General features: G+C 41.6%; 1 protein-coding gene across 1 annotated transcript in view; it reads left to right on the top strand.

Moving 5' to 3' along the window:
* Nucleotides 1-13,632, top strand: part of SLC25A46 (solute carrier family 25 member 46) — a 121,313-nt gene that overhangs the window by 38,331 nt on the left and 69,350 nt on the right. Inside the window, exons 2-3 of the mRNA XM_053701538.1 lie at nt 2,251-2,293; nt 13,313-13,370. Of these exons, the coding sequence (XP_053557513.1) occupies nt 2,251-2,293; nt 13,313-13,370 (101 nt within the window). The remainder of the gene's footprint in view (nt 1-2,250; nt 2,294-13,312; nt 13,371-13,632) is intronic.

Raw genomic sequence — 13,632 nt, forward strand, 5'->3', positions numbered from 1 at the left:
TTATCTGTCTTGTTACACAAACGACTGGCAGCTGTGCCAGATGTTCAAGCATTTGTGCAGGCTCTGGTTAGGATCAAGCCTGTTTACAGACCTTTGACTCCTCCCTGGAGTTTAAATCTAGTTCTTTCAGTTCTTCAAGGGGTTCCGTTTGAGCCTCTACATTCCGTAGATATTAAGTTATTATCTTGGAAAGTTTTGTTTTTGGTTGCTATTTCTTCTGCTAGAAGAGTTTCTGAGTTATCTGCTCTGCAGTGTTCTCCGCCCTATCTGGTGTTCCATGCAGATAAGGTTGTTTTGCGTACTAAGCCTGGTTTTCTTCCAAAGGTTGTTTCTAACAAAAATATTAACCAGGAGATAGCTGTACCTTCTTTGTGTCCGAATCCAGTTTCAAAGAAGGAACGTTTGTTACACAATTTAGATGTAGTCCGTGCTCTAAAATTCTATTTAGAAGCTACAAAAGAGTTCAGACAAACATCTTCTTTGTTTGTCGTCTATTCTGGTAAAAGGAGAGGTCAAAAAGCGACTTCTACCTCTCTTTCCTTTTGGCTTAAAAGCATCATCCGATTGGCTTACGAGACTGCAGGACGGCAGCCTCCTGAAAGAATCACAGCTCATTCCACTAGGGCTGTGGCTTCCACATGGGCCTTCAAGAACGAGGCTTCTGTTGATCAGATATGTAAGGCAGCGACTTGGTCTTCACTGCACACTTTTGCCAAATTTTACAAATTTGATACTTTTGCTTCTTCGGAGGCTATTTTTGGGAGAAAGGTTTTGCAAGCCGTGGTGCCTTCTATTTAGGTAACCTGATTTGCTCCCTCCCTTCATCCGTGTCCTAAAGCTTTGGTATTGGTTCCCACAAGTAAGGATGACGCCGTGGACCGGACACACCAATGTTGGAGAAAACAGAATTTATGCTTACCTGATAAATTACTTTCTCCAACGGTGTGTCCGGTCCACGGCCCGCCCTGGTTTTTTAATCAGGTTTGATTAATTATTTTCTCTAACTACAGTCACCACGGCACCCTATAGTTTCTCCTGTTTTTTCCTCCTGTCCGTCGGTCGAATGACTGGGGTGGGCGGAGCCTAGGAGAGACTATATGGACAGCTTTGCTGGGACTCTTTGCCATTTCCTGTTGGGGAAGAGATATTCCCACAAGTAAGGATGACGCCGTGGACCGGACACACCGTTGGAGAAAGTAATTTATCAGGTAAGCATAAATTCTGTTTTTTACACACTGAAATAACTTTCTTGATAAAGTTTCTCGATCTGTTTTATCTATTAATATATGCAGTTTACTTATATATTTTATATAATTGTACATTCTATTGTAGAACTCTAGTAGTTCTTCTTTACTTACCATTTCTCTATATATTTTTTGGAACATTAAGTTCTATTGAAGTGCCTTGAACTTCTGCATAGTCTTCTTGCTTCTACACACTCAAAAGTGAACACCATATTGTACTTTGCATTAACTACATTGTCTGGGATACTACTATATCAACACTATTTAGTCTCGTATACATATATTTGATGGATTTTAATTACAAGATAAATTACCTTACAATTGTATAAACCGTCAATCGATACTCATATTGACATTACTGATAATCATAATATCCGTTTTTGCGCCCTATTCTCTATCAAATCTCTTTTTTGTGTGTGTATGTATGTGTGTAATATATATATATATATATATATATATATATATATATATATATATATATATATATATATATATATATATATATATATATATATATATATATATATATATATATAAATATATATATATATATATATATATATATATATATAGTGCACAACAAAGTGTAGCCGAGGCATTATCATCCCAGGTGTCAACCTTGCTTTCACCTACTGCCCACCTTTAGTAATGGTGGTTGGCCGCAGGTGTGTGTGGGTAACACCCAGTTAACGGGACTGTTTGGGCAATAAGTCAGGCCTCAGATTGCTAAATCAGCTTATTTCTTTGTCATTTTCCTAACACAAATGTATACAATGTTAACAATTTTGGTAGCACCACCAATAGATTGTTTTCTGTGCTAATAATTATTAAATTGGGGATTGAGAATTAACACGTGTGTGGAATACCAAATGCATTGTACGAATAAAGTTACAAAGCTCCAATGCATTGATATATCTTAAGTGCAAACATATATATTGTGCATTGTATTTTTCTTTACTCTGTTCATCTTCTGTCTTTTTTTTTTTTTTTTTTTTTTTTTTTTTAGAACAGCTAAATAGATTTGCTGGATTTGGCATTGGACTTGCAAGGTAAGTTGACTTCATTTTTAATATGATGGAATAAACAATTTTTTAACTTTGTAAGACCTGCAAGTGCCTTTATATTTGTTTTGTAAATATAATAAACAAGCAATATATCAAACATAGTGCTCGTTCCACATTTAAACCCCCTAAAACCCACTACCACTCAGTGTTGAGGGTGCCTAACTTTTTATGTTCCAATATAGCATTGGACCTTCTCTATTCACAAAGATGCTTAAATGACAACTTATTTATTAATATTATGTATTCATAACACTTCAAACTTTGCTATATACAAGCAAAAACCTATTTACAACCACGCATTTCATTGTGAATTTTATTCCCTGCCGCCGCTATTATATTTTATTTTTGGGTTACCTCATCAACTTGTGCTCCTGAAACCGTTCACTAGGTACAGCCACCGGTTGCTGTAGCATCAGTGTATACAAAACAATGCCGCATTATCAAATCGTATCTCCAGGCTACTTCATCAAGCTACACCACTGTTTACTCTAACAATACATGCACAAAATTATGCTATCACATTTGATTTTGGGGGAATTTATAAAATTAACCAAAAAATCTGTTCTCTTGTTGATTTTATAAGTGCTAATTGCTACAGCGAGCAATGGCTGGTTATTTATCACACGCCTGCAAACGGCAAATTTGCCCTTTCACAGGTGCGCGATAAATTTAGTGTTCCACTTGTAATCTAGCCCCAAATAATTACAAGGTGATACAAGCAACTTAGGCTCTCTGAGTAAGTGCTGTGTTTAAAATGTGGGTGCACGGAGCATACTTGAAATAGTTATAAATGTATATTGCAAAAATGCTTCTTTTCAAAACTGAAATGTTCTTGTGTGCATGTATTCCAATTTTGACTGGACTGTCCCCTTTCTCCAACATAGGTGTGTCCGGTCCACGGCGTCATCCTTACTTGTGGGATATTCTCTTCCCCAACAGGAAATGGCAAAGAGCCCAGCAAAGCTGGTCACATGATCCCTCCTAGGCTCCGCCTTCCCCAGTCATTCTCTTTGCCGTTGTACAGGCAACATCTCCACGGAGATGGCTTAGAGTTTTTTGGTGTTTAAATGTAGTTTTTATTCTTCAATCAAGAGTTTGTTATTTTAAAATAGTGCTGGTATGTACTATTTACTCTGAAACAGAAAAGAGATGAAGATTTCTGTTTGTAAGAGGAAAATGATTTTAGCAACCGTTACTAAAATCGATGGCTGTTTCCACACAGGACTGTTGAGAGGAATTAACTTCAGTTGGGGGAAACAGTGAGCAGACTTTTGCTGCTTGAGGTATGACACATTTCTAACAAGACTTGGTAATGCTGGAAGCTGTCATTTTCCCTATGGGATCCGGTAAGCCATTTTTATTAAATAAGAATAAAGGGCTTCACAAGGGCTTTAAAGACTGGTAGACATTTTCTGGGCTAAAACGATTGATATATAAGCATTTTTAATACTTCATAGTTTTGAGGAGTTATTTTATTCTTGGGAATTATGTAAAATAACCGGCAGGCACTATATTGGACACCTTTTTCACTGGGGGCCTTCTCTAATCATAGGCAGAGCCTCATTTTCGCGCCTCTATTGCGCAGTTGTTTTTGGGAAGCAAGACATGCAGATGCATGTGTGAGGAGCTCAGATACATAGAAAAAGCTTACTGAAGGCGTCATTTGGTATCGTATTCCCCTTTGGGCTTGGTTGGGTCTCAGCCTCAAATTTGGTGTGCAATACTTTTAAGGCTTTAAGACACTGTGGTGAAATTTTGGTGAATTTTGAACAATTCCTTCATACTTTTTCACATTTTCAGTAATAAAGTGTGTTCAGTTTAAAATTTAAAGTGACAGTAACGGTTTTATTTTAAAACGTTTTTGTACTTTGTTATCAAGTTTATGCCTGTTTAACATGTCTGAACTATCAGATAGACTATGTTCTGTATGTGGGGAAGCCAAGGTTCCTTCTCATTTAAATAGATGTGATTTATGTGACACAAAATTTAGAGAAAATGATGCCCAAGATGATTCTTCAAGTGAGGGGAGTAAGCATGGTACTGCATCTTCCCCTCCTTTGTCTACGCCAGTCTTGCCCACACAGGAGGCCCCTAGTACATCTAGTGCGCCAATACTCCTTACTATGCAACAATTAACGGCTGTAATGGATAATTCTATCAAAAACATTTTAGCCAAAATGCCCACTTATCAGCGAAAGCGCGACTGCTCTGTTTTAGAAAATACTGAAGAGCATGAGGACGCTGATGATATTGGTTCTGAAGTGCCCCTACACCAGTCTGAGGGGGCCAGGGAGGTTTTGTCTGAGGGAGAAATTTCAGATTCAGGGAAAATTTCTCAACAAGCTGAACCTGATGTGATTACATTCAAATTTAAATTGGAACATCTCCGCGCTCTGCTTAAGGAGGTGTTATCTACTCTGGATGATTGTGAGAATTTGGTAATTCCAGAGAAATTATGTAAGATGGACAAGTTCCTAGAGGTCCCGGGGCCCCCCGAAGCTTTTTCCTATACCCAAGCGGGTGGCGGACATTGTAAACAAAGAATGGGAAAGGCCCGGCATACCTTTTGTCCCTCCCCCTATATTTAAGAAATTGTTTCCTATGGTCGACCCCAGAAAGGACTTATGGCAGACAGTCCCCAAGGTCGAGGGGGCGGTTTCTACTCTAAACAAACGCACTACTATCCCTATAGAAGATAGTTGTGCTTTCAAAGATCCTATGGATAAAAAATTAGAGGGTTTGCTTAAAAAGATGTTTGTTCAGCAAGGTTACCTTCTACAACCAATTTCATGCATGGTTCCTGTCACTACAGCAGCGTGTTTCTGGTTCGATGAACTAGAAAAGTCGCTCAATAAAGATTCTTCTTATGAGGAGATTATGGACAGAATCCATGCTCTCAAATTGGCTAACTCTTTTACTTTAGACGCCACTTTGCAATTGGCTAGATTAGTGGCGAAAAATTCAGGGTTTGCTATTGTGGCGCGCAGAGCGCTTTGGCTAAAATCTTGGTCAGCGGATGCTTCTTCCAAGAACAAATTGCTTAACATACCTTTCAAGGGGAAAACGCTGTTTGGCCCTGACTTGAAAGAGATTATTTCTGATATCACTGGGGGTAAGGGCCACGCCCTTCCTCAGGATAGGTCTTTCAAGGCTAAAAATAAACCAAATTTTCGTCCCTTTCGCAGAAACGGACCAGCCCCAAGTGCTACATCCTCTAAGCAAGAGGGTAATACTTCTCAAACCAAGCCAGCCTGGAGGCCAATGCAAGGCTGGAACAAAGGTAAGCAGGCCAAGAAACCTGCCACTGCTACCAAGACAGCATGAGATGTTGGCCCCCGATCCGGGACCGGATCTGGTGGGGGGCAGACTTTCTCTCTTCGCTCAGGCTTGGGCAAGAGATGTTCTGGATCCTTGGACGCTAGAAATAGTCTCCCAAGGTTATCTTCTGGAATTCAAGGAGCTTCCCCCAAGGGGGAGGTTCCACAGGTCTCAATTGTCTTCAGACCACATAAAAAGACAGGCATTCTTACACTGTGTAGAAGACCTGTTAAAAATGGGAGTGATTCATCCTGTTCCATTAGGAGAACAAGGGATGGGATTCTACTCCAATCTGTTCATAGTTCCCAAAAAAGAGGGAACATTCAGACCAATCTTAGATCTCAAGATCCTAAACAAGTTTCTCAAGGTTCCATCGTTCAAAATGGAAACCATTCGGACAATTCTTCCTTCCATCCAGGAAGGTCAATTCATGACCACGGTGGATTTAAAGGATGCGTATCTACATATTCCTATCCACAAGGAACATCATCGGTTCCTAAGGTTCGCCTTTCTGGACAAGCATTACCAGTTTGTGGCACTTCCATTCGGATTAGCCACTGCTCCAAGAATTTTCACAAAGGTACTGGGGTCCCTTCTAGCGGTGCTACGACCAAGGGGCATTGCAGTAGTACCTTACTTGGACGACATACTGATTCAAGCGTCGTCCCTACCACAAGCAAAGGCTCATACGGACATTGTCCTGGCCTTTCTCAGATCTCACGGGTGGAAAGTGAACGTAGAAAAAAGTTCTCTATCTCCGTCAACAAGAGTTCCCTTCCTGGGAACAATAATAGACTCCTTAGAAATGAGGATTTTTCTGACAGAGGCCAGAAAATCAAAACTTCTAAGCTCTTGTCAAGTACTTCATTCTGTTCCTCTTCCTTCCATAGCGCAGTGTATGGAAGTAATAGGTTTGATGGTCGCGGCAATGGACATAGTTCCTTTTGCGCGAATTCATCTGAGACCATTACAACTGTGCATGCTCAGTCAGTGGAATGGGGATTATACAGACTTGTCTCCGACGATACAAGTAGATCAGAGGACCAGAGATTCACTCCGTTGGTGGCTGACCCTGGACAACCTGTCACAGGGGATGAGCTTCCGCAGACCAGAGTGGGTCATTGTCACGACCGACGCCAGTCTGGTGGGCTGGGGCGCGGTCTGGGAACCCCTGAAAGCTCAGGGTCTTTGGTCTCGGGAAGAATCTCTTCTCCCCATAAATATTCTGGAACTGAGAGCGATATTCAATGCTCTCAAGGCTTGGCCTCAGCTAGCAAAGGCCAAATTCATACGGTTTCAATCAGACAACATGACGACTGTTGCGTATATCAACCATCAGGGGGGAACAAGGAGTTCCCTGGCGATGGAAGAAGTGACCAAAATCATTCAATGGGCGGAGACTCACTCCTGCCACTTGTCTGCAATCCACATCCCAGGAGTGGAAAACTGGGAAGCGGATTTTCTGAGTCGTCAGACATTTTATCCGGGGGAGTGGGAACTCCATCCGGAAATCTTTGCCCAAATTACTCAATTGTGGGGCATTCCAGACATGGATCTGATGGCCTCTCGTCAGAACTTCAAGGTTCCTTGCTACGGGTCCAGATCCAGGGATCCCAAGGCGACTCTAGTAGATGCACTAGTAGCACCTTGGACCTTCAACCTAGCTTATGTATTCCCACCGTTTCCTCTCATCCCCAGGCTGGTAGCCAGGATCAGTCAGGAGAGGGCATCGGTGATCTTGATAGCTCCTGCGTGGCCACGCAGGACTTGGTATGCAGACCTGGTGAATATGTCATCGGCTCCACCATGGAAGCTACCTTTGAGACAGGACCTTCTTGTTCAAGGTCCGTTCGAACATCCGAATCTGGCCTCACTCCAACTGACTGCTTGGAGATTGAACGCTTGATTTTATCAAAGCGAGGGTTCTCAGATTCTGTCATTGATACTCTTGTTCAGGCCAGAAAGCCTGTAACTAGAAAAATCTACCATAAAATATGGAAGAAATATATCTGTTGGTGTGACTCTAATGGATTCCCATGGAACAAGATAAAAATTCCTAAGATTCTATCCTTTCTTCAAGAAGGTTTGGAGAAAGGATTATCTGCAAGTTCTTTGAAGGGACAGATTTCTGCTTTATCTGTTTTACTTCACAAAAAGCTGGCGGCTGTGCCAGATGTTCAAGCTTTTGTTCAGGCTCTGGTTAGAATCAAGCCTGTTTACAAACCTTTGACTCCTCCTTGGAGTCTCAATTTAGTTCTTTCAGTTCTTCAGGGGGTTCCGTTTGAACCCTTACATTCCGTAGATATTAAGTTATTATCTTGGAAAGTTTTGTTTTTGGTTGCAATTTCTTCTGCTAGAAGAGTTTCAGAGTTATCTGCTCTGCAGTGTTCTCCTCCTTATCTGGTGTTCCATGCAGATAAGGTGGTTTTGCGTACTAAACCTGGTTTTCTTCCGAAAGTTGTTTCTAACAAAAACATTAACCAGGAGATAGTCGTGCCTTCTTTGTGTCCGAATCCAGTTTCAAAGAAGGAACGTTTGTTGCACAATTTGGATGTAGTTCGTGCTCTAAAATTCTATTTAGATGCTACAAAGGATTTCAGACAAACATCTTCCTTGTTTGTTGTTTATTCTGGTAAAAGGAGAGGTCAAAAAGCAACTTCTACCTCTCTCTCTTTTTGGCTTAAAAAGCATCATCAGATTGGCTTATGAGACTGCCGGACGGCAGCCTCCTGAAAGAATCACAGCTCATTCCACTAGGGCCGTGGCTTCCACATGGGCCTTCAAGAACGAGGCTTCTGTTGATCAGATATGTAAGGCAGCGACTTGGTCTTCACTGCACACTTTTACCAAATTTTACAAATTTGATACTTTTGCTTCTTCTGAGGCTATTTTTGGGAGAAAGGTTTTGCAAACCGTGGTGCCTTCCATCTAGGTGACCTGATTTGCTCCCTCCCATCATCCGTGTCCTAAAGCTTTGGTATTGGTTCCCACAAGTAAGGATGACGCCGTGGACCGGACACACCAATGTTGGAGAAAACAGAATTTATGTTTAACAGATAAATTACTTTATACAACGGTGTGTCCGGTCCACGGCCCCGCCCTGGTTTTTTAATCAGGTCTGATAATTTATTTTCTTTAACTACAGTCACCACGGTATCATATGGTTTCTCCTATGCAAATATTCCTCCTTTACGTCGGTCGAATTACTGGGGAAGGCGGAGCCTAGGAGGGATCATGTGACCAGCTTTGCTGGGCTCTTTGCCATTTCCTGTTGGGGAAGAGAATATCCCACAAGTAAGGATGACGCCGTGGACCGGACACACCGTTGGAGAAAGTAATTTATCAGGTAAACATAAATTCTGTTTTTAATAACAACATGATTAAACAAAGGGATTTTACTCCAGTAATGTAATTGAAAATTAGATGAAACCTACTATTGTGTCAGCAAGAGCTGGCCCCCTGACCTGACTGGTTGCCTTTTGTACGATTGTCATAGCAAATGGAGATGCTCTACTAAAGTGTTCATAGTAATAACAAACCACAGTGCTGTACAGATAACCACTTAAGCCACTGACTCCTTGAATTCTATCCCTGGCTTTTAACTTTTTGGGTTATTCTCTATATATCTATATACAAATACCACTGTCTGGCTCCTAATTTTTAAACAGATTTGTCGAGCACTCACACTGGATAACAGTTAATTGCCCCTTTTTTGTAAATAGATTATCATTATTATTATTATTATTATTATTATTGTCCGGTATTTGTAGAGCGCTAACAGGTTCCGCAGCGCTGTGAACATAGGTGGTATATAAAAACAATTACAGGGATCTCTTATGAAGGTTGACTACAAACAGCTGGGCTCATAGGCTTACATGCTATGGGGTTTAAGGGGATAGCAGTGGAGATAGGAAAGTTAGTGTAGGTTGTATGAGTCCCTGAATAGTAGAGTCTTCAGGGAGCACTTGAAGCTTTTAAAACTAGGGGAGAGTTTTGTGGAGCGAGGCAGAGAGTTCCATAAGATGGGAGCCAGTCTAGAGAAATATTGTAAACGGGAATGTGAGGAGGTAACGAGAGGAGGAGAGTAGGAGATCACGAGCGGAGGGAAGGGGTCGGAAGGGAGAGTATCTGGAGACAAGCTCTGAGATGTTAGGGGGGAGCAATGCAATTGAGGGCTTTATAAGTCAGAGTGAGAATTTTGTGTTTAATCCTGGAGGCAAGAGGAAGCCAGTGAAGGGATTGGCAGAGAGGTGCGGCAGATGAAGAGCGACGTGTAAGGAAGATGAGCCTGGCAGAGGCATTCATTATGGATTGTAAAGGAGCTAGACGGCAGCTAGGGAGACCAGAGAGGATGGAGTTGCAGTAGTCGAGGCGGGAAAGGATGAGAGAGTCGATTAAAATCTTAGTTGTGTCTTGTGTAAAGAAATGTCTGATTTTTAGCGATGGTTTTTAAGGTGGAAGCGGCAGGCTTTAGCCCAGTGAAAGAAAGATCTGAGTCAAGTGTGACCCCAAGACATTGGGCATGTGAGGTTGGGGTAATGATGGAGTTATCAACAGTTATAGAGACATGAGGTGTTTAGATTTTGGAAGAAGGGGGGAAAATAAGGAGCTCCATTTTGGAGAGATTTAGCTTGAGGTAGTGAGAGGACATCCAAGATGAGATATGAGAGAGACAGTTAGTGACACGGGTTAGCAAGGAAGGAGATAGTTCTGGTGCAGAGAGGTAGATTTGGGTATCGTCGGCATACAGATGATAGTGAAACCCGTGGGACTTTATTAAGGATCCTAATGAGGAAGTGTATATTGAGAAGAGAAGGTGACCGAGGACAGAGCCTTGCGGTACCCCAACAGAAAGAGGTAACGGGGCAGATGATGCCCCAGAGAAGGCTACACAAAAGGTACGGTTAGACAGATAGGAAGAGAACCAAGATAGAGCCGTGTCGCAGATGCCAAAGGATTGGAGGGTATGGAGCAAAAGAGGGTGGTCGACTGTATCAAAGGCTGCAGACAGATAAAGGAGGATAAGCAGAGAGAAGTGGCCTTTGGATTTTGCTGTAAGTAGGTCGTTGGTAACCTTAAAGGGACTCTGAACCCAAATTTTTTCTTTTGTGATTCAGATAGAGCATGAAATTTTAAGCAACTTTCTAATTTACTCCTATTATCAATTTTTCTTGGTTCTCTTGCTATCTTTTTTTTTTTTTTATTTTTTTTTTTTTTATTGGTGGATGAATTTATCCACCAATCAACAAGAACAACCCAGGTTGTTCACCAAAAATGGGTCGGCATCTAAACTTACATTCTTGCATTTCAAATAAAGATACCAAGAGAATTAAGAAAATTTGATAATAGGAATACATTTAGAAAGTTGCTTAAAATTTCATGCTGTATCTAAATCACGAAAGAAAAAATTTGGGTTCAGTGTCCCTTTAACAATTGCGGTCTCTGAGTGAAGGGGGTGAAATCCAGATTGCAGTGGATCGAGGGCGTTTAATGTAAGGAAATTGGATATTCGTGCGTATACTAGTTTTTCAAGAAGCTTTCAGGCAAGAGGGAGGGAAATAGGGCGGAAGTTGAATGGGCAGGATGGATCGATAGAAGCTTTTTTGAGGATAGGTGTGACTAATGCATGTTTAAGAGATGTTGGAACTGTACCAGTGCTGAGGGAGAGGTTGAAGATGTGTGTGAGTATAGGGGTAAGGGTAGAAGAGAGGGAGGGGAGTAGTTGTGAGGGGATGGGGTTGAGGGGACAGGTAGTGGGGTGAGAGGATAGTATAAGGGCAGAAATTTCTTCCTCTGTAACAAAGGCAAAAGAGCTAAATTAATGGCTTTGTGGGTTTTGGATGATTGTGAGCTTTTGAGGAGGTGGGAGACCGGTCGTGTGTTTAAGAGCTGATTTCATTTCTGATGGAGTCGATTTTGTTGTTGAAGTAGCTTGCAAAATCTTGAGCTGAGAGAAAAGTTGAGGTGGGGGTGGGCAGAGAAGAGTATTGGATGTGGAAAACAGACGTTTTGGGTTTGAAGAAAGAGTGGAGAAGTAATGTTGCTTATATAGATTAAGGGCAGAATAGTAAGAGTTCAAGATGAATTTATAGTGAAGAAAGTCAGCAGAACTCAGATTTCCTCCAGTGTCGCTCAGCAGTATGGGAACATCTACGTAGGTACCGTGTCAGAGGAGTATGCAAGGGCTGAGGATGAGTGTATGTTTTCCGAGCTATGGTAGGTGGGGCCAGATTATCAAGGACCGATGTAAGGGTGGAGTTATATTGGCAGATAGATTCATCAGGACAGGAAAAAGAGGGGATAGAAGAGAGAAGAGGTTCAAGAGAGCTAGCGAGCTGTTGCTGATCTAGTGACTTGATACTTCTGTGATGTTTAGTCTGAGGGGTAGAAGGAAGGACATTTGTAGGGAGGGAGATGATGTTACAAGTGAGGAGGTGGTGGTCAGAAAGAGGAAAAGTGAGTTTGAGAGAGTGCACCGATAGCTGAAAATCAGATCAAGGGAGTGACCATCTTTGTGAGTGGGCGAGTCAGTCCATTGTGACAGGCCGAAAGAGGAAGTGAGTTGCAGAGGAGGCAGTGGGATTATCAACAGGGAGGTTGAAGTCACCGAGAATGAGGGCAGGGGTTTCCAAGGAAAGGAAGTAAGGTAGCCAGGCGGCAAAGTGATCTAGAAATAGAGCTGCGGAGCCAGGGGCGCGGTTTATGACTGCAAGGCGTAAAGAGAGGGGAGAGAATAAGCGGACCATGTGTGTTTCGAATGAAGTAAATGTAAGGGAAGAAAAGGGCTGTATTTGTTGAAAGGTGCAACGAGAGGAAAGTAAAATACCAACACCACCTCCTTGTCTTTTGTCTGACCTAGGAGTGTGGCTGAAGTAGAGACCCCCATATGACAGTGCAGCAGAGGAAGCAGGGTCTGAAGGAGAGAGCCAGGTTTCTGTGAGAGCCAGAAGATTGGGAGATAAAGAGGTCATGGATAGAAGTGAGCTTGTTGCAAACAGAGCGAGAGTTCTAAAGTGTGCAAGTGAAGGGGGTGGTGGCTTTAGAAGCAATAGGAATGAAATTAGGGTTACCTTCTATTGAAGGGTACACATGGGTGTGCAGGGCAAGGAAAATGTGGGGGACCAGGATTAGAGGAGATGTCGCCAGCAGCTAATATGAGCAAGAGGGAGAGGGACATGAGATGAGATGCGGATTTGCAGAAGTGAGACTGTTTTTGTGATGAGTTGCAAGGGGGAGAAAGAGACTTTAGGAATGTGTGAAGTTCATGAATACAAAAGTAAGGTGAGGTGAGGTTAAGAGAGATGGGCTAATGAGCAGTGCAGGTGGTGAGGGGTAAGGAGTAATTGAGTAAAGTAGTTTGTTAAAAGACAAAAGGTGGCGAAAAGGAATATGAAGATATTTAGCATTTTTACATAATAGACAGTGTATAAAACTCAGTATAAAAACAGAACTTGCCTTGTCCAATAGATAATAATAGACTGAATTAGGTGCATACAAATTTGTATACACAGATTCAAAGTAAACCAAACTTGTGTATATATAAATCACCTTTTACTCATATGGTGAAAGAATATAACCATAGTTTATCAGTTACTAGTTCACTCAAAAATATTAAGCTTTCTGCATACACTTCGGTGTCGTTTTTTCTGTATTATCTATTTATCTGTATTTTATTTGTTTTTCAAGTCTATTTACAGAAAATGTTCTGGCTCATCCGTGCATTGTCCTGCGACGCCAGTGCCAGGTAAAAATGATCATACAATACACATTGTTGTTTAAATATACTATCTTGAGCAACCATATTCCAATTTACTTTTAGCATCACATTTGCTTTGTTCTCTTGGTATTATCTTAAATGCAAGTCTGTCAATAGAACTAAAATAAGAGGGCAGTCTGCAGAGGCTTAGATACAAGGTAATCACAGAGGTAAAAAGTTTTTATTAATACAGGTAGCCCTCAGTTTACGCCAGGGTTAGGTTCCAGAAGGAATGGTTGCAAATTGAAAC

This window comes from Bombina bombina, chromosome 2 (assembly GCF_027579735.1).
Source record: "Bombina bombina isolate aBomBom1 chromosome 2, aBomBom1.pri, whole genome shotgun sequence".
Classification (NCBI taxonomy): Eukaryota; Metazoa; Chordata; class Amphibia; order Anura; family Bombinatoridae; genus Bombina; species Bombina bombina.